Below are 23,236 nucleotides of genomic sequence, written 5' to 3'. Positions count from 1 at the left end.
AAAGTCAGTCCTATAATTTAACAAGGAGTCAATATTTTGTTTAATTATCCAATACTATCCAGTTGCTTTAACTAGTTTAAAACTAAACTGATCATTATGCTTCTTCAAATTAAAGCAGTTAATATTTTTGTATAAAAACCTGATAAATGTTGTTTACTTATGAAACTTCTATATAGAAATATCCATAATTTAAAACTCTTTTGATCTTAAAAAACTTCTAATTTTGTTGCCTATATAATATCACATCTAAGAAATGCAAATATGTTTTCAGATTAAATCATTTAGAAACAGATGACAGATTAAAGTTGAAACTATAACAGAGTCTGACGAACTAATTGTCCAAAATAATTTCTTGTAGCAAAAGCTATCTAAAAAGCAACAAAGTATTAGAATGAAACACAAAGAAATTTAGATAAATTCTGAGAATTAACAAATATTAAAATAGCAATAAACAATAAAATATTTAAAGCACAAGATGACATCCCAATAACTAATGAAGTTTTTAATTAATTCTCCAGATATCATAAATGCACGTCTAACATCCCTAAATAAAGATATAAGATCTTTAAATTTAAACTTATCTCGTCTACTAGTACTTTATCAATTAACAGGACTTATTATACTTGATTTATGGATGCAGCAATTAGGTCTTAAATCCAGTATAATAAGTCTTGTTAATTGATAAAGTACTAGTAGATGAGATAAGTTTAAATTAAGTTAAGGACACAAAGGCATATTAATTATATAAGATCTTTATTTAGGGGCAAGAAATATAATTTTAAAAACTGCAAGAAATTTACAAATATATAATCATATAAAAAAATCAAATAAATATCAGATAGCAATCTGAGTAACATAACTGATAATTCATCTGCACTGTAAGAAGTTGCATGCTCAAGACCTGCTCCAGATTGGTCTTTTCTTCCAGTGTTCTAAATTAATTTAATACAAGATGACAACTTAATCACTGTCATGGTTGGAAATCGCCGGGACATGCAATTCCCGCCTTTTTCTTTTTGTTTTCAAATCCATGGATGTTACAGGAAACCGTTGGAGAATGACCGTTAGAAGAGTGATGGTTAGGACAACCGCCATTAGTTTGAATCTACAATCAGCAATTGGTCGGCAGATATCATACGATGGGCCAGCGAGCTGGAGACCTCGGAAAGCTGATTGGTGGGTCGGGAATGACTCCAGTGAGTATAAAAGAAGCAACTTTAGGCGAGAAAGGGGTTCCCTTCGAAATCCCAAAAGGTGTGGATCTCACTTCGATTAATTAAGTGCTTGGTTGCTCCGAAGGATTCAAGGACTGTACTGCTTGTTACGATCAGAGGAAAGAGCCGCAAGGTGTTCTTTTGACAGACCTGTCTTGGATTTTAGTAACTTTCAAACATATTGAATTGTGTACGAGCGGAGACATGCTGTGTAAACTGTAATCTTTTGTACTTATTAGTTGTTTTACCCAAAGTCAATCTGTAACCTTTTTGTTTGTTATAAATTTTGTGTTTGTGATTTGTGAACCATAGCAGTGTGTCATTTTTGAATTTGATTATCACCTACCTATAAAGCAAATTACATTGTAAATTTAATTAACCAAATTAGAGCCCAGTAATGAATCTGGCTTTTTCATTTGATTAAACAATCTCGTACTCACTCATTTAACATTTATCACTGGTACTGCTTAAACTTCAGAAAACAAACGTTTTTGGCCTCAACCAAGGTCTGATTTAAGTTAAAATTTTATTTTCTTTTAATGTGAAGCAGACCTCGATTGAGGCTGAAAACGTTTGTTTTCTGAAGTTTAAGCAGGACCAGTGATAAAGGTTAAAAGAGTGAGTACGAGATTGTTTATAATACCAGTATTCAGACTAGAAGATATTGTCATTTGATTATTTTTCTATCTCTTGTTTATCATCCTTGATCCAATTGTTTTTGTATTTTTTAATTATTGTATATTTCTAATACACAAGTATAATTAGAAAAATACAATAAAAATGATAAAATTCAGTAGAAGTAATGAAAAGTTCTATATAATGTTTAATCTATTTCTGTAATAAAATTTTGTTCTTTTAGAAATGCTTGAAGTACGAGTATATAATGTAGAAATAGAGTGAATAATTGGGTTTGTTTATGCAACAGATCGCATGAATAAGAAAAGATTATTGTACAGCATTTAACTGCTGCCAGTGAACGTGAAAGCATAAGGTATTTCATGTTGTATGAATAGAAACTTAAAAAATAACTATCTGACAATAAAATAGATAAATTTATATTTGATAAATTTTAATGCTAAGATTTAATTTTTCTTCAAAGATCAAAACAAGCTACTACTGTTTGAAAAAAAAGTATATTATTTTCTTTTTTTCTCAAGATTTAAAGTACTTTAGATGAATGTTAGAAAACAGAGGAAAAGTAATAAACTTATCACATTACTTGATAAAAGAAAGGTTTCCACTGTCATTAAAGAGAAAAAATGTATTGAAGAGTCCATTAGAAATATTGTTGAGATGGGATCTGTATTATTGAATAAAAACTTGATTGCATCTTTTAATATTAAACAGTTTATTACATACAGAAATAAAGTTTTATGTTCACTTCACATTTTTAAATTTTGGACAGGGCAACTAAATCTTTTTCATTTTAACTTTTAATATTATTTATGCTTTTGTCTTTCTTTGTAAATAATTATTTATAAAGTTAAAATATTCCAAAATACATTATATTTGTCATTAATCAATTAAGAAATGCATTATAATTAGGCAAAAATTAATAATAAATCCATTCATTTTATAATATAGTAACAACATATTCTTATCTACCTGTTCTTATGCAATTCTTATACTATTAAAGTAAATCTCTTCTAAGATTTATCATATTTACTCAAATCTAATGTGCTTCCCAATTTTCAAAACCTTAAAACCAAAAAATCTTTTTTTTTTTTTTTTTTTTTTAAATAGAATGCATAGCTACACTGAAGAGAAGAGAAAGTAGAGTGATAAGTGGCATTTTTGAGTGGCATTTCCACTCAAATCTATCAATCTTTTATCATAATTATGCATTATTGATGCACACCATAATTATAGAAAGAAAATTCAGTTGAAAAGAGTACACATTACAACTAAACAAAATAGCAATAAAAATAAAAAAAATATCCAAGTATTAATTAGAAATTAAAATATTTTCATTGTAACAAATTTTAAGTAATTGTTTAATTTTAAAAAATATTTTATGTACTGTACTACCAATAAATACATAATAAGCTACTTTTTCACTTAATAATTTATAAATTAGAAAAAAATTGAGTTATTTTCAGATCAACATTGCATTGCAAGTATGAAAAACATTATACTTTGATTTAATTTACACAAAGCATTTTTATATCAATCATCATTTATTACCAAACAAAAAAGGAAAATTATTATGTTTATATAAAATATTAACTTTATTCATATTGATTAAATTTGATTCATTTTTAATATCAGCTTGTTAACTATTTTTGTTTTTATTTTTAAAAAAAAGTATAAATTAAGACAAATGATTAGAATCAATTTAAAAATAAGTTCTATAAAAATTTAAGCAAAATCCAGATGGTTAGAACTTCATCAGATTTGCATGACACTGCTATATAAGTAAAAAAGCAAAAAGGATCTACAACTTTATCAACTCTTCATAAGACATTCTGTTCCAAAACTTTCTTCTTGCAATACTAAATGATTTGAAGCATTGATAAAAATTTTAAATAAAAAATAATTACAGAATAACAGTGCATAATGCACTATACCTACAGCAAAATTAAACTTGATTTAAAAGCTTCTTGTCCTGGTTGTATTGATGTCTTCTATGTAAGCATAAAATTGCTCACATAAAGGACATAACAGATTCACCATACAAAAAACCGGTAAAATGGTGTAAAAGTAGGCTTTAATTGAAGCCTATTTTTACACCATTTTGCCAGTTTTTTCTGTATGATAAGTCTGTTATAGCAATTTTATGCTTGCATAGAAGACAACAAAATTAAACTTTGATTTATAGGTAAACTAAATACATATAATAAACAGATTTTAAAAATTTCTTATAGCAAAGAGTCTGAAGAAATTAAAAAATAGGACCAAATTTTGTGTGCATCTGGCCAAACCAAAAGAAACATGAAGTAAGCTTTGGAGGAGAAAATCTCTTGAAAGTGATTTCAAGAAACCATGAATTTTTTACATTTTGTTTATATATGGATGGCCTACAATCCTAGAAAGTGCTAATAATATTTGGGGGTAAATATAAACTCTTGCCAAAATTTATAAATGTCATTTTAAGCAGTATCATTCTTATTTAATTTTATATCATCATCAGACAAATTAGCTTAATCATGATGTTATATCTAAAAAAGTGGCTTTCTTATCTATTATTCAGTATTGGATACTATATAATTTATTTTACATTTGCTCTTTCTACCCTTTGAGCACTAAGATTGCCTTTTCTTCAGACCCATCATAGGTTTGTCCAAGCTCACAAGACAGCCAGATGGTTTGAAACATGGTCTTAAATATCTGAGACAGACTATTTTTCCAAAAAGCTCCTGGGATTTTTACCTGCCCAATTTGATTCCAAGTCCTCCATAACACTAGACTGATGCCTTAATTACCTTAGCCATCCATCCAGCTGTCTGCTATATAAGGACATATTGGTAATAATAGAAATCCATAAAATTCAAAAGACATTAACTTTTTTGTTTATTGGACTGCAATTTGAAAAAACTGTACACACAAATTTCCACTGTCATGTCTTTCCTATCTCAAAAATGGAGTTAGATAGATGAAAGCTGAGACCAGAAATATTAGGAAATATTAAGGGCAGGAGACCCCAATTAACTATATACAAACTTCTGATGCAAACTGGAAATCACATTATTTCAATTCAAAAATTTTCCCCTGAAAGCAGTTAGATAGATGACCAGCATGATTCTACTGCTAATGAAAAAGTATGATGTACAGAGACGAGACACTACTAATTTGAGATGGAGAGCATATATTTTAAATTAAAAAATTATTAAAAATATGATTAAAAATTACAGCCTAACATTGTGACAATGTCACAATAAATAATTGCTCATTATTTATAATTCTGTTTGTTGCCATAGCAACAATTTCAAATAATTACAATAAGAATTCCATTAACACACCAACAACTGCTGTAAATCATCAGGCTATGATATGGAAATAATAATTATAAATTACAAATGAATTTGACACTAGAGGGAGGCATTAGGCATCATCTTGAATTAAATTTAATAATTATAATTTTTAATTAAATAATTTAGATTAAACTGAAAAAAAGAATTGGCCTGAAGTGGAACTCAAACCCGCAACTCCCACTTACCAAGCAGACGCCTTGCCCGTTACACTACCCAGTCAGTCAGTCCGATCTCCTCTTCCAGTATATTTAACATTAAGCTATAACCATCATCGGTTACTACAGTGCCAACTGGGAATGCATTCAGTGCCTTCATCCAGTAAACATCCACACACGGCACTCAGTCGACCATCGTATACCCGGCAAGGCGTAGATATAAAAATAAACATCTACTGTATTTTACGGACTATAAGATGCACTTTTTTCTTTGAAAACTTGCCTCCAAAATTCAGGTGTGTCTTATAGTCCGTAGCATCTTATAGGTATTTTTTTTTTTTTAAATTGTTTAAAAATTAAGGTGCATCTTATAGTCCATAGCATCTTATAGTCCATAAAATACAGTATACTAAAACCCAGTTTAATCTAAATTATTTAATTAAAAATTATAATTATTAAATTTAATACGAGATGGCACCTAATGCTCTGGCGTCGAATTCATTTATAATTTATAATTATTATTTCCAAATTATAGCCCAATGATTTACGGCAGTTGTTGGTGTGTCATTGCATGCATCGGGTTTTAGTATAGATATTTATAAGAATTCATTTTCAGTTTTATTAAAATAACTGTGTTATTGCTTTAAACAATGAATGAAACGGACCATTGAAAAGCAATTTTTGACAAATGGCTGAAAAATCCAGAATAACCAACACATTTCATATCAAAAAGAGCTACAAAATTCCTGAAGTACAGTGGATCGAGTGTTAAATCAGTATCGTAGGACATTATCAGTATTGTCAATTTCTTGAATGTCAGGTTCTGGTGGAAAACATGATGCTCACAGCTCACAACTCAACTAGAAAATAATCAAAATAATTTCCAAAAATTGCAGTTTATCAGTAAGAAATTTTACAAAAAAATGTGAAACTAATCAAACAATGGTTCAAAGGACTAACCAATGTGCAACTATGAGATCATGTAAAAAACAAATATACCTAAAATGACTGAATACAAAAGAAGATAACTGAAATGAGAGCTCAAAAACTATATTCTTTAATTAACAAGAGGAATGCTTGTTTGGTTTTAGATGATGAAACATATATGAAGGCTGACTTCTAGAATTCTAAAACTGAATCTTTCTTTAGTTTAATAATATAATTCCAGAATCCAAAATACTAGAATTAAAATAAAAGTTCTCCCAGAATCTCAATCATCAATTGGTGTTGAAAAGTTTGACTCAAAATATCTGGTATGGCAAGCAATTTTCCAGTGTGGATTGAAAAGTTTTCATTTGTGACAAAAGAAAACATTACTGCTGAAATTTATATTAATGAATGTTTAAAAAATGTCTTTTTCCTTTTTTAAGATATCATAGTAATCATATGTTGTTTTGGCCTGATTTGGCAACAATACACTATGCAAAATCCATAGTAAGTTGGCAGAACAAAACAGAGTCAATTTTGTACAAAACAGTCAATTTTGTACTTATAAATCCAAAAAAGTACCATGATGCCAACCAATGGAAAGATTGTCTCCTGTAAAAAATAAACTAAAAAAAAAAACAAACAGCAAAAGACATTAAACATTTTTCTCTGAAGTGGAAAAGAGCAGTCACAATGATTAAAGTCAAAAACTCTCAAAAATCTTATGAAGAGCATTCAAAGGAAACTTCAAAAGGAATGGAGCAAAACATAAATGTATTTTAAAAAAACAAACTTTTTATAAAGGTAAAATCTTTCGGATTACATTACAAATAAAAAAGTTATTACCTTTGAATTTCACAGATTTCTATTGTTACAGTTCTTAGAATTAACATGATTTAAAAATATAATACTAATCAATGGGCACTGTTTAGTATTAAATTTTTAAATATTAAATTACAAAATATCTTTTTTCTAAAAAATCCACTTCCTTCATTTCCTTTTACATTTAAACAATACTTTATTTTATTCATATTTAAATCTATTAATTTTGCAATAGTTATAAACCAATTACTCATTTATATTAAGTTATTTTTAAATTATTTAAAAATTTTTTTAATAATGTTGCAATTCTCAAAATATATTATTAAATGTCAATAAAGATATTCTGAAGCAAAACTTCAGCTTAGATTTATACAGAATGAATATATATGAAAAATTTTCTGTATTGATGTTATTGAAAAAGTATTTAACTGCCAAATAATTCATAATAAAAACAAAGTAATAACTGTAACACTTTCTTTTTCATAAATGAAAATATTCATCGTACAGAAAACTTAATATTAATTTTTTTTTAATATGTTATTTAAAAAAACCTAAAGATTATTCTATTATCACATATTGTTTTATAATATGTAGGATTTGAGTCATATGCATAAATATAATGAGCAGAATAAAATCAAGTTGTACATACAATTTATATTTCCTCAGTAGCAAAATAGATGATGATGATAGCTAAAATAAAATGTTTTATTCAAATTAAAAAGTTTATTTATGCAGTTATTCATTTTTTGGTAGTGAAAGCCAATATAAACAATTTTCAGACAACATTTTAATTTCAAAATTTCAAAGAACAAAGCTAACTGTAGATAACTTATATTCATCACGACAAGCAGATTCTTTTTTTCCTCTTTCATAGAAACAATAATTCAGTACAACATAAAATTAAATTCAGCGGTCAGCTAGTCTGATGTCCATTCAACACAGTTTAAAACATTTACTTTCTTCTAGTTATTTTGCTAAATATTGGTTATATGGGTAGTGTTTATTTATATTAACTTAAATTTGAATTAAAAATGTTTGAAATTATAAAATATCATATTGAAAGTAATTTTTTATAGATCATCAGTTTATTAGTTTAAAACTAATAAAATCAGTTTTTAATAATACTGTAAAAGCTGCTGCTTTCATCTTCTTTTTATTCTTTGTAATTCTATGAAAATACAGACTCTGTATTCACCTCTATTTAAAACATTAGTTAAGCTATTTGGAAAATAAAAAGAACAGCAGAATCTTCAATATAAAACATTTAATTGTACAAACATAATAGTGATAAACATTATTGATCATCTTTAAAGAGCAATACTGTAGTCTATATAGTCTATATTTACTAAATTAATGACTTAATATAAAAATCTCATAAAGATTAAATATCTTCAAATTTGAATTTAGCTGACTTATGCAGATAATTTAAACATTAAGAATGAAAAACACATTACATAAGCATTGCATTACTTATAGATAATATGAAAACAGAATAGTACCATTAAACTCATTTTGTAAGTAATTTATGTAAAAAAAAGGATTATTACAAAATACTCATTTTTTTTAAATTTAGGATTGTTCAATTATTAAATTAATCAAAAAGCAGAATATTGATAATCATATTTAACATAAAAAAAAAGAAATTATTATTATTTCTCTTCAAATCTAATCCATATATTTACCAAAAATTTTTGTAAAAAAATTTCCATAATATAAAAAGTTACATGATGATAAAATCATAGAAATCAAGTTATTGTGTTGATAGTATCAAATTATCTGACAGATTATCAAAAGCAGAAAAGTAAAACTAGTAGTAGAACTAGTAGAGTAGTAAAACTAGTGGTAGAAACTTTAAACACATATTACAGTATTATTGTATTCGAAGTGCTGATTAAACTAACTATCAAGACCAAAACATGCATAAAATCATCCATAATTGTAATGGAAAATGTCTCCAAAAATAATCCAAATAAAAATCAAGACAAGGAAATTAAATCAGCATACTCTACAAATGTGATGGAGACAAAAGAATAGAAAATTGCCATAACCATAAAGAAGACAGAAAGACTATTCACAAAGCTTTTTCTAGATGTTTAGTATTGTTGTGTTGCTGTCCTAGTGAATTTTAGAATCCTATTAATAAGGTGTATTTAATAATTTGTAATAATTATACTATTAATATATATTGTAATGTTGGCAACTGTCACCATAAACTCTGTTTTTTGTATATCATCCAATTGATAAAGGTCAGTAAACCAAAATGTGTTTTAATTAATAACCAAAAGTTAATTAATTAGGTTGGGTGTGTAATAAGCCTGTTCATTAGTCATAAGTAACTAACTGTAAATAAACAACACAGGCAAGAAGCTTTTTAATATATTACATTATAATGTCTGAGCTATCTGAATTCATTTTATTTTATCATATAACTTCATAAAATAGTAGTACCACTGGACAGGTTAAATTATTATAGGTCCAGAGGTTTTCTGTATGATTAAATATTTTTTGAGATGTTTTATCTCATCTTCAATTTTTTTCAAATAAAAATTTGAATAATTAATGAAGAGCAATCTTAAAAATATTCATTACACATTACATAATAGAATTTTTTAAATGTTTGTTATACATTATGAAATTTTTGAAATAGCTACAGTTTGCCAATGGTTTTCCTAAACTGTCTAAATAATGTTTGGTATTCACTTAACATATGAATGTAAAAAACAATACAATTGACAATAAATAAGTTATTATGAAAAGTTTACAGTCTTAGCAAGGTGTTGAATAAAATTTTAATGCTCACACCCATGGTTTTACATTGCTTCTTTCCATCTCCTCTTGTTTATAATGGATCAAGGTATGAAGATATTATTAACTCTTCTGTCACTCTGATAAAACTAATTTTTTATCTTTGTAGAATGATTTCCATTTTGTACCACTCTGCTGTTTTATTCATCATAAGAGTTTCAGTTAAGATTATGCTCAATGTTCAATCTTCCTTTCACTAAATTATTTTGGTGTTCTTACAATCTGTCTCTTAATGTCTAATAAGTACTCCCAATAGGGGGCGTGTACTAGCCGCTGGAGGTACGGGTGAACTTTTAGTGAAGCTTGATAATTCTGTTTTGAGTGAATTGAAAACCCATAAGAAGCCGAAATATGACAATTTTAAAGAAGTGGTTATTTGTGAAATTTCCTTGATTTTAATTGTGTGTTTATTAATAATTGCTGGGATTGAGTCCAATCCAGGCCCTTTCCCTCGATCTCCACAACAAATACGTCAAGAAGATATGCAAAGAAGGGGACGAGGCAGACCTTGCAAGAATAAGCTTAAAGAAAAAGAAAGGCAATTGAGCGATACATCTAGTGAACATTATTATCAGTTAGAGGATGTTTTTAATAAAAATAGTCCTGGGACCTCGAGAGCTACGAAAATTTACGACTACTTCGAAACTTCAAGAGATCTAGGGCCACAAGTTCAGGAAGAGTCACAATTTACATTGAAAGCAATATACGAGCTAATTCAAGATAAGTTCTCTCTTCTTCATACTGAACTACAAGGAATTAGAGCAGAAGTCATTGCTTTGAAAGAAGAAAATAAATATTTGAATGGAGAATTGTCAAAATTATCCCAAAAAGTAGAAGAATTAGAGGAAATATCTAATAAGAATTGCCAATTGAAAGGTATGTTAGAATTTGAAATAGACCAGCTAGCTAACGTGAGAAATAATAATAACATTATAGTTTTAAACTTTCCGTTCAACTCGACCGATCATGTAAAAGAAATTAATCAGTTTATAAAAAAGGACTTGGGAATAATTAATCGTCACATAAAAGGAGTGGTTAGATTAACCAAAAGTGAAATCAATCCCATAGTGAAAATATTATTGGGGTCCGTATATGATAGGAATCTGATTATTAAAGAATTCTGGAAAAAGAAAGGCAACTTCAATAATAAAGTGAAGGAAAAGATAATAGTTACTTCGGATTTATGCATGAGATCCAGAATGAGAAGAAAAAAATTATTGGCAATAATTAAAGAAGAAAAACACAATGGGAATAGAATTATTATAAAAGATGATTATTATATTAAAGACAACATAAAATATACATATGATATTAATCTAGATAAAGTAGTCCAATTGAATGATTTTTCGAGAAGGAATTGATCGTCATCTTAGTTCTGATTATGGCTAGATAGAAGAAATAATAGTTAGTTTGAATGTTTAAATGCTAAAACTATGGTAATAGAAAAATTGAAACAGATTTGGCCTACACTTATTCCTTATGATAATCATTATTAAAGTTTTTTCTAAGTTAGGGGATCGAAAAAATATCAACTATTCCACCGAAGTCATTATATCAAGTACATAATTGATATATTTCTCCTGAATTCTGCCTATCTTAAGATTGTTCTAATCTGTCAAAATCTTGTGTGGTATAATATAATTTCAGAACCTTATATAGCAACTGATATGTTTCAGAAATTTTTACCATTAAATTTCTCCACTTGGCTAAGATTTAATAATAAGAAGATAATTCAATAATAATAATTATTATCTTGCAGTTGGTGCTATTCTAGATGTAGGGGTTTTTATCCCCCAAAAATTATAAGTGTCGTTTTATAGCAAGGCACTAGTGTTACGAAATAGATATAACCTCTGTGCGACAAACAAGATCAACAATGAAATACTAACTAAGCATTTTGTACGTGGAAAAAATTATAATTTGATGATAATTTGTATAATTTAAAAAATTTTTTGTAGTTATGTAATGTGATATAATATATCAAATACATATGTTTGCAGTATTGCAAATATATATCAATGTTGAACAAATTAGATATTATTATAAGACGTCAATATTTTATAATTATTAAATAACAAAATCAACTATGTTGGTATCAACTGATTCTCCCCCTTGTAACAGGTATACCCTATTACAATAAACTTTACTTACTACTACTCCCAATATACCATTTGACATCAACTTGATTTCTCTTTTGAATTGAAACATGAACATTATCCATCAGATCTTTTTCATTTTTAACAAGATCATATACTTTTAGAGTCTAACTGTGATAATTCACACATCTTTGTCTTTGTGGTGTGGTTTTTTTAATTCTTTCAATCTTGAGTCCTATTACTTGAATATTTGTCTTTGAAGGTAATCTCAAAAATTTTTTAGTCATCAAAGAACAGATGGAAAGGAATTCTTTTTCCATTTATTCTTTGTCTGAAAAAAGATGAATTTGTATTTTTAACAAGTACTTGTATATATGATTTTATTCTTTTACATGTTTTAAACTAATTCAAGTATTTTAACATCAAAAGACAGTACAGTAGAGAGTCGTTAATCCGAACCCCGGTAATCCGAATCGCCGGTTATCTGAACGATTTTCAGTCGGACTATGTCGTACTGAATCGAACGTTTTTGATACTAGATTTACTTCTAAAGTATAATTTTCATGTTTTTATATTCTTCAATATATTTATTTTGTTTGTACAAAATAAAGAAATAATTTTTAATGATACAATAGCCTCGATTATTATTATAAAAATTTTCATTAGGCTTAAAATCGACGAAAATTCAATACAAAGCGACACGCAATGGAGAAAAATTTGAACATCGGACAGGTTAATATATTTTTCGTACATAATCGGTTATCCAAACAAATCACTAATCCGAACAACCCCAGTCCCCAAGTGATTCAGATTAACGACTCTCTACTGTAGTAGTAATTTCAATTTTCAATTGTAAAGTTTTATGTACTTTGCCACATTTTTTTTTGTACTTAAATAATGTTCTGTTTATGCTAATTTTATTAAAATTTTGTTTAATTTAAATTCTATAAAATAGGAAGTTTAGATACTTTTCTGTACATAAAAGTAAATAAAATAATGATTTTGATTAGTTTTTCAATTTAGAAAACTTTTGTTTTTCTGGAAATTTTGACTTTCAAATAACTTAACATTTCTTCATAAAATTGCTTACCAGTATCAAATTATTGGAATCAACAGCAACAGTATTTAATAAAAAATATTTTGCACCATAAAAAGTTGTATTCTAATTTTTTCTCCTAACATTTTTGAGCAAATATATAGCTGATAATTTGACTGTTATTAACATTAAAACAGATAAAACTTTAAACATAATGATATATATATATCATTATGTTTAAAGTATATATATATATATATATATATATATATATCATTTGAAAATAAAATTAAAAAAAAAAAAACAAACATTTAAAGTCATTTAAAAAAATTTCTACCATTACTGCATATACTGTAAATTTTATTAAATTTTCAAAATAAATTAATCAAAAAATCTGTTAAATCAATAGCATTCTTGAATAAACTAATATAAACAGAGTAAGAGCTTAGAATTTTTATTTTAAATCATTTCCCATTTATTATTAAAGATTAGAAAGTTAAAAATACAAAATCATTAAATTATGTAAAGAAAATAATTAGTAAAATAGGAAGTATGCTTGATTTTCATTCCTTGACTTCCATGTCACTGACATTTACAACTTTTAAATATGATAACTGTAAAAATTTTTTTTAACAAAATATTTTTCATTTCCTTTTTCTTTGATACAAATAGGTTAGGCATTTTAGATTATTACCAATAACTAATCTAATGTGGTGCAACTTTTATTTCCTGCATAAAGTCAACCATATAATAATCAACTGATTAATAATTTTAATTCTTGTTTTTTCTGAAACAAATAAAATTATATATAAAAATTTTTTTTAATTCATATTTTAAGCAAATATATAAATTCACTTGATTTCATGTTTGCGTCATATATAATTTTCTGACTTACTGACATCACTATTTGATTTGATTTATTTTTAGATTAATATTTTATTATTATTTTCTTCCTCATTATGAATTTACAATATATTATACAACTAAATAATATAATAAGAATTATGAATTATATGTTGTTTACTCAATATAATAAATTTTTTCCATTTTCTATAAAGCAGTTTATAATGAATATTTGCAAAACAAAGCTAATTTTAATATTTTTATATAATAAACTTACCAATTCAATACCATCTATAAAAGGAGTGTCTGGCCAATCTTTCTCAGGAAAACGTTGTAATACTTTTCCACAACTAATTCCACCTCCTATATTTGCAAAATAAATTAATTATTTTAATAACAATATAAAAGTAGATTATATTTTTAAATTATATTAAACAAACTTTGTTTATAGTACAAAACAGTCAGAAATTTATTATAGAAGAGCATTTTCTAATTTTATTTAAAATTTTTAAGAATATTTTCTGTAAATGAACAAAGTTGAACCTTCAATTTTTTCAATTAGTTTGAATTTTTCATTTGATTTTGAAAGAATTGAAGATAAGAAAGTTAATTAAGAAAAAATATATATTTCTTTCTGGACTATACATACAAATGAGTCCGACTCCTTCTGTCCTTTCACACACTTTGTAGAGGCAATAACAAATCCACGGTGAAACAGACCTTTTATTTGAGGCTACATGTCTGCCGACCAATGTAAATAAGTTCAAAAATAAGTTTTTTTACTTATTTACAACGTAAATAAGTTAAAAATAAGTTTTTTTAACTTATTTACATTGGACGGCGGACATGTAGCCTCAAATAAAAGGTCTGTTTCACCGTGGATTTGTTATTGCCTCTACAAAGTGTGTGAAAGGACAGAAGGAGTTGGACTCATTTGTATGTATAGTCCAGAAAAAAATATATATTTTTTCTTAATGTGAATTCATCCTGGCAATTTTTTAATAAGAAAGTTAACTTTGAAAATGTTTTCCTTAAATAAATTTCTGGAATTTTATTGTTATTGATTGAATTTTATTTTTTATTTGATTTATTAATTACAAATTTATTTCAGATATGAAAAGTGGACAAATAAAAAATAATAAAATTATATATTTATAACAATGTAAAAATATTAGCTTTTAGTTTTATTAAAGATGAATATATCTGAAATGTAAATGAAGCTAAATTTAGAAAGAAACAGATAAAACTAATATGTTTTACTAAGTATTTTACAATTAAAATTTAATTCTTTAAAATTTTTATAATAAAAGCTTTTTGTAATTTAAAATTTGATTATAATTTGTTTGAATATACAAATTTAAATTGCTACTTAGTTTGAGTATGTACAGTACATGAAATCAAATTGTAAAATTACTGTATGTCTAAAAATAAATTTTAAAATGTTTTTTAAATGTAATATAGAACATTGCCTGTAATTCAAGGAAAACAACATATCAAATATGCATCATTATATTATTTTCACAAATAAAAAATTCTGAGTATTACTTGAACACTACTAAGTTATTTCTGGAAATAAATCAGAAATACTCAAATATTTATTTTATAACATTGTCAATAAATTCAGTTTAATTAAACTTAGACAAAAAGAGAAACAAGAAAATAGCTTTAGTAGAAGATTATTATTTACATTATTTTTCAAATATATAAAGTTCTGTGTTCAAAAAAATGTAATGTTTTTTAAAAAAAAAAGAACTGAATTATGTTTTAAAAATTTTTTATAGACCACTATTAACAATTTAAAAAATTAATCTTATGGAACATAACTGATGTTATATGTTTAAAATGTAAATATGATTTTATTCATTTACAATAAAATTTTATTTCTGTTGTAAATACTGTATATAAAACTGCATACGTTAGAAAATTGTATAATTCAGATGTACTGGCAGATCTACTGATAAAAGTAGAGCTTAGTTTCATAATTGTTTACTAATCAATAAGAACATGTTTAAGAAAATTCCTTTTTCAGCACTATGCAAATTATTATTAAAGAAATCTAAAAATACCACTAAAAGCCATACAAGTTAACCTTTAGATAAGTGGTACTTATACAAGAATGTTTCATTTTTTCTATAAATTAAGTCATTTATATTTTCAAAGCAATGCATGTATAGCACCATTAGTATGACATTAGAAATATATTTTTACAGTTGTCTGCATTTTTTCAATATTTTTTTAAAAAGAAAAATATACCATTTCTTCTATTTAAAGTTATTTTAATGTATTAAATCTTCTGTATTCACAAAATTACCAATCAAGCATAGTTATATTTTCAGAAATTATGATCTGTATAAGCAAGGCTATGCACACAAGGTTTAACCCTCCATTTAGAAAGAATTAAAAAATTAAATATAAAAACCACAACTCATTTAATTAATTGTTACTGTATTGTGTTACTCTATATATCTATATTGTAAAGATTATTAAACTATGTTAGGTGTGTATAATATTTTTTTTATACCCTACTCTTTTAAAAAGCCTGTGCATGGGCCTGCATATATGTAAACTTTTGGAAAATAAAAAATTGCAGATACATTTCACTAACCTTGTATAGCTTTGCAGGTAAAAACTCAGAACATATCACTAATGTTTTCGACCCACTTTTTAGGGTCTTCTTTGGGTGTTCTATAATATTTTCTGGTTTTATTCTAATATTCAAATCGAAAGATGTGCACTTGCGCTAGTTGTTATAGCATTGTGTCATAAATTGCAAGTGCACATCTTTCAAATATTTAAATTTTAAAAGATTCGAAAAATAAATTTGAGGATAGAAAACATTGGAAACTGGAAATTTGAAAATTAGAATAAAACCAGAAAATATTTATAGAACACCTGAAAAAGACCTCAAAAAGTGGGTCGAAAATGTTAGTGATATGTTCTGAGTTTTTACCTGCAAAGCTATACAAGATTAGTGAGACCTATTTGTATTATTTCTTTGTTCATTGGATGGAGTTGATTAAAAAATTGCAGGTTATGAATTATCAAATTATACATGAATTATCATTCAAACAAACAACAAATCATAAAATAAACATACAGTGGGTGATCAGTTAATGAACATAATCTGTTCCAAGACTTTGTTCACTATCCGAATTGTTCGTTAACCAATTACCATAGGTTTTTATGAGAATTTGATTAATTCATTCTGGAGACTCCAAAAAATAAAAAATATATACAGGTATACCTCACCTTATATTGGTAATTAATTCCAGGAGAGGCGACGTAAGTTGAATTTAATTGTCACTAGGCTAAACCACAAATTACCATTCCCAGTTCTGCATTTTATTTATAAATGCATTTTTAATAAAATAGATTCTTATTAACCATATATTAAGCTTACAAACAAATAAATTTTAGTTTTTAATATAGTACAAAAAAAAGTAACCTAAATTTACGAATACATGTACGTACAGTACATACTTGTAAATGTACATGTTTACAATTTGGGGATGTTTACAGTACATTGCAGACTCTTTATTTATGAATGTGGTTTCTCTATGACATTATAAAATAAGAGGATTTTTTAAAGTGAAATAACAAATACAGTTATTAAAATTATTTTGCAATAGTAGAGAATAAACTAATTTATGTTAAATTTACCAATAGAGAGTGGCACTGACAATGCCAAATGGTAGATATTGGAACTACTGTGGAAAACGCCAATAATGAGCATTTAAAGACTGCTAAATAAGACGACAACACAGAAACACAGATGTTTTCATATTTCCTTCATTATAATAATCATAAATGATGATTATATTAACATTTACTGTAAATGTACATACTTTAATATGATTTTATGTGCTTTTAACACTTTTCTAGTGATATTATGACTTCAATATTTGTGGCGGACGGATGTAAAGTTGAATAAAATGACAAACTTGATTTTTATTTTTCCAAATACTTTTTTGACAAATGACATATAATCGAGAACGACGTAACTCGAGGTATACCTGTACTTTCTTACCACATTTATTTATATGTAATAATAAAAATACATATACATACAGTCTTTCATTTTTATTAGTCATGTTTTTTCACTTTGTGGGGGTTAAAGAATCTGTCTAATTTAGATTTCTTTTCTCTTCTTCAGGATTTTTCAAAAGTAATTAATATCATTGTAATTGTAGACATCCCCAAGCCTATTAACCTCAACCTGGTTTGGATGCCATTCTAAGATCATGGTTCTGACATCCTCCCACTTTTTCAAAAAATCTTTAATAGCAGATATCAGCATTAATCCTCTTTTTCAGAAGAAAACATATTTCGCAGAGTTTCTTGGTGTTCTTCTTTCAAGAGTTCTTGGCGTTCTTCTGTTGTCAGATCAGTTTCAGGTTCCATTATGAGCTCTTCAATGTTCTTTATTTCTCAGATGTGACTTTTGTTACTCCTTTAGCTGCTTGAGTCTTCTTGATTATACTGTATCTTTCTTAGATAAGATTGAACTGTAACCTACTGTAGACCTGTTCAAGCCATACTGCCCAGAAACATCAGACATCTTCTGTCCAGTCTCTACCTTTGCTATTATACTCTTAACTTTCAAAAATAAAAACCAATGCAAAACTTAATGAGTGCCTGCCCGACAGTCTCACGAATATTATAAAAGAATTGTTTCTGTCAGAAAAATAAAAGGCTGGAATTACAAGGGAGAGTTTCAAAATTTGGATGAATACTATCCAATTAGTATATACCAGGTTGAGTGTCGATGTCAATGTCTCCCGTGCTCTGAAAAGTTTTGAATTATTGTCTGAAGACAAAGGAAAATCAACTGGTATTCATTATTTTATGTTGCTTCTTCTTGTGTTTGTTCTATGAGGTGTTCATTGTCCGAACATAAAAATCTTTTGTGAAAGTGTTTGTTATCCAATTTGTTCATTAACCAAACTGTTCGTTAACTGATCACCCACTGTATTTTATAAATTACAAAATTTGTAATAATAATATTGTAAACTTTAATAATTTAAATTTAAAATTTGTTCTAATGTTTGAGAATATGAATATATACAATATACAATAATTATAAATATTCTTCTATATCAGTGGTCATGGACTACCGGTGATCAACAGACTAACCTACTCATATTTCCAACATGTAATTCTATGCTGTTTAGCCAAAGAAAAGAACAATTTCACATATCAAATATCTCTTAAGTTAGGTTATCAGATACATTGTGTGTCAAATTATTTTGTTTATCATTATCTAAGGAGATATTAGCAAAGTTGAGGTTGAAGTTTTAAATGCAAAAACGTGTATGTCGGACATTCAGTGCCACTTTCCTGTAAACCTAGAAGTTTGACTATGGCATTTGGAATATCGAGCATGATTCTACTGACTTTCCAAACACTAGTGTCAAACTTCTAGGCTTACAGGAAACCGGCGCTGAACGTCTGACGTACATGTTTTCACGTTTAAAACTTTGGCCTCAACCTCACTATTAACAGGATAAGAAGTGGACAAGAAGCAGAGGTAGTCAGTGCTGACATAGTTTAAGTGATCCTCAGACCGAACTTTATAAGATAACTTTAAGAATCAAAGTTATTCTATAAAGTTTTCATAGTAATCTAGGTATCACAATATCAAATTCAAAATCTTAAATCTTGAGATTCTAATACCATAAATACATGACATGATGAATTATTTCATTCTATTCATTTATATAAATAATAAGTAAGAACAAGAAATAATGTTTCAAAATCTACATCAAATGAAAAAAAAAATTTCAAGATTTAAACTAATATATTCAGTTAATGATTTTCATTTACCAGAAAAAATCCAAATATTTAATTAAGTTGATGATGGTTAATAATCTATATTTTAATTTTTATATAATTATTTAATTTTTGATTGAATTTTGTATTATTACTTACATTTTAAAGTAATCTTTACATATAGATTATGAAAAAAGAATTATTGATTCTCATACATTTAAGAAATAATAAATTATTTAAAATGTAAAATACTAAAGAGTTTTCAAATAAATAAATATCTCAATGAATTATATTATAAAGTAAATTACTGTAATTAAATTTTACAATGCTGCAATATTGTTTCCATTCTTGCTAAATTTAAGATAAAATTTTTGTTTTTTTTTTTTTTAAATATAATGCTTAATTTATAACACATCTTTTATAATTTTTAGTGCTAATATTTGAACTTATTGGATAATCTTTTCATTTTTTTTACAGTATATATTAGAATATTGAATCCTAAAAAATTCCAAAATATTTTAAAATCAATCATTAAAAAATGTATATATATATATAATTTTAGAAGTGAAAAGAGTCAGCATATGATGAATTGTAATTTGACATGGAATGCCTTTGAACTAATTTTTTTGATTGTTTAAATTACATACTATTTTTGTCTTCTAAAAGATATTCATGAACATGTTAACAGAAATCTGATAAGATCTAAACTACTATCTCCAGCAAATCAATTTTTGTTTACTTTCAATATTACATTTGACAACTTTATTACTGATTATCTAATAATTGCTTTATAAAATACTCATAAATTGGTAGATCTAGTTCTACTATCAATATACAATAAATAAAAAGATATCATAAAACTAAGTAATTAATTCACACAGATCTGTTTATTCTTAAAAATCCAGATATTAGGAAACCGAATTACTCAATTGCCTAAACACTGATCATAAACTTAACTTATTATAAAGCATTACTGAAATTGTCATAATTTGTTTATGCTTTCATAATTATTAGTAATAATATATAATCAAAAAATAATTCCATAATTTACTTTTTAAAAATAATCTAGTTATAATTAATTTAATTCTTTAAAAAAAAAGTTAAATCATATTAAAAAGGTCAATGACCTTAAAACCTTTGGATTACTTAAAGAATTAGTAATTTTAATAGTACAATAATTTAAAAACCAGAATAAATATCTAAATTGAATAATTTTTTTATTAAAAGTTGTATATTATTATATTACATTTAATTTAAACTTTAAAACTAATTAAGAAATTTTGATTAAAAAAAAAAGTAATTATTTCAATGAAAATGTAAAAAATAGAAAATCAAAAAATATATAATATAATACAGCAGCAATTAAGTTTATGTTTTAACAAATATTTCAATCATTACAGATTTATATGATCATCAATAATAAATTTTTAGTTCAATTTGTTATTCCTATCAATTTATTAAACTTTGAACTCCTATAAAATTTCAAATATTAAAATTATAGATAGCAAAAGAATGTGTACATATATTTTTATTACTTCTCTTTCATATATTTATTAAATATATAATTACCTCAAAATGATTTTAAAAAATGATCAAATAAGTTAACATGTTTAATTTGTTAGCTAATTGTCTGTTTTTAAAAATTATAAATAAATAGACATTTAATAAACTGCATATTTTTAAGATATTCATGTAAATTATTAATTAAAAGAATATATCAAATTTCAAAAAGGAAAAAAATAACATATTTAAAAATGAAAAAAAAGCATTTGATTTTTTAAAATATTACTGTTTTTCTTTTTTATTCTTAAAAACTGTCAAAATAGTATAATTTTGATAAATAACAGATTAGTAAGTTTATCAGTTCAAAACGCAAAATAATTTAGAGAGATGACATTTAATTACACTATCAAAAACTACATGACTGATTACAAATTTAAATAAAACTACTTTTTATTGTAGGAATAAAATAATATGTCCGTAGCATATGTTTATACATTTATTATTATTCTGTATAATTGTTTAAAACAGAATAAATTTATTAATAATAAATAGAGATCTATCAGCTATTTTTTTTTGAAACTTTATTGCCTCTGTCTTTTAATAAAACTCAAATTGCAAAATCAAATAACTGAATCAGAAAAAGAATTGAGTAACAGAAACATAAATTGAACAACAAAAACTGAAAGGAACTGAATAACAGATATAAACAATTTAAGTTAAACATCAATGAAAATAGCCGTAAGAGGTCTGAAAAGATCAAAATTAAAAATAGCTTATTTCCATATCAACATTTTTAAAAATTAATTAAAGTAGGTTGTTAAGAATTTCAACCGTGAAAAAATAAACAGCTTAAAATTTTCATATATTATAAACAATTCATCAAATCTAAACATATAAATAATGAATATATGGATCATACAACATTTATGGATCAAACAACATTTTTTTATCAATGTATTATAGAAATTAACATTGCAATATGCATAAAATTTTACCTACATGTAAATAAATGAAATCTATACATTTTAAATTACTATTTTTAATAAAAACCACTATCAAAATTTTATATACTTGTTAAATTGTGGTTTGATAGAGGTTCAGAATAAAAATCTAAGAGAACAGTTAAGGTTTAAAAGTCCCAAGTAATGAACTTAATGAAAGACTGACACAGAACGGTTTATCAAGCATTAAAAAAAAAATATGGATTTTCATAATACTCCATTCTAATACGAATTTTTATTAAACTCGTCTTAAATAAATAACTTAAAAATGAAAGAAAAGAGAATTTTCACTGTAGATTATTCTATCAGGTCAATAATACAGAATGCAGACCCTCACGAAATGTTAAACCTCCAAGTTCAGGAAGCATTTGACTATTACAGAAATGATTTACAGTTAGCGGGTATTGTAAATATTGTCATGCCGAAAGAGTGGAGTAGTTACATACTTTCTTTTGTATGGTCGAACCCCACGACTACGAAATAGTCGGCCAAACGAGACATCGTTCGTCAGAAAGCCATGGCCCGTTTCCACTCGGAATTCATATCTGAAGTCGATTTGATGCGATGACTCACTCACACTGCACTTGTTGCGCCATCTGGAACAATTATGACTCGAAGTCTTCCGCTTTCATACAACATTTAGATGATCTTTTTTTTATATATATATTATTTTATTGTTTTATTTTTAATAAATATAGCGTACTGTTAAAAATGACGTACTTTTATGAATAGTAAATTAAATAATAGTTGTTCTGAAAGATAACTTTCTGTTATAAATAATTATTTTTGTTTATTAAGCGTGGAAACAAGCCCATTTTGGGATTCTTGGAGATGAACTTAATTGAATTGCTTGACTGGTTTATCGTTATTTTTTATATTAAAGTAAACTAAAAGCTATAAACCGCTTGGACCTAATTAATTAATTTTTTTTTGCATTATAAAAATTATTATTGGGATTTTTTTAAACCATGCAAAATTAATTATTATTGACAATCAATATGGAAAATATATAAATGAATTTTTTTATATTATAAATATTTATTATATTACTTTCGAAGAGTGAAGAAAAATTTAAACATTTAAATTCAATTATT

The 23,236-nt window shown here is 25.9% G+C and overlaps 1 protein-coding gene across 2 annotated transcripts in view; it reads right to left on the bottom strand.

Annotated features, from left to right (window-relative positions):
* The window catches only part of Sbf (SET domain binding factor), a 139,992-nt gene extending 117,259 nt beyond the window's left edge, over positions 1-22,733 (bottom strand). For both annotated transcript variants that reach the window (XM_067273684.1, XM_067273685.1), the window contains exons 1-2: positions 22,589-22,733; positions 14,147-14,232 (exon numbers count right to left, since the gene is read on the bottom strand). In XM_067273684.1, coding sequence (XP_067129785.1) covers positions 14,147-14,232; positions 22,589-22,643 — 141 coding nt within the window. In that variant the 5' untranslated portion in view covers positions 22,644-22,733. The remainder of the gene's footprint in view (positions 1-14,146; positions 14,233-22,588) is intronic.
* Positions 22,734-23,236: the final 503 nt, after the last annotated feature.

This window comes from Centruroides vittatus, unplaced genomic scaffold (assembly GCF_030686945.1).
Source record: "Centruroides vittatus isolate TY-2023 unplaced genomic scaffold, ASM3068694v2 contig_484, whole genome shotgun sequence".
In the NCBI taxonomy this organism is placed as follows: domain Eukaryota; kingdom Metazoa; phylum Arthropoda; class Arachnida; order Scorpiones; family Buthidae; genus Centruroides; species Centruroides vittatus.
This window is presented reverse-complemented; position numbering and strand designations above follow the sequence as displayed.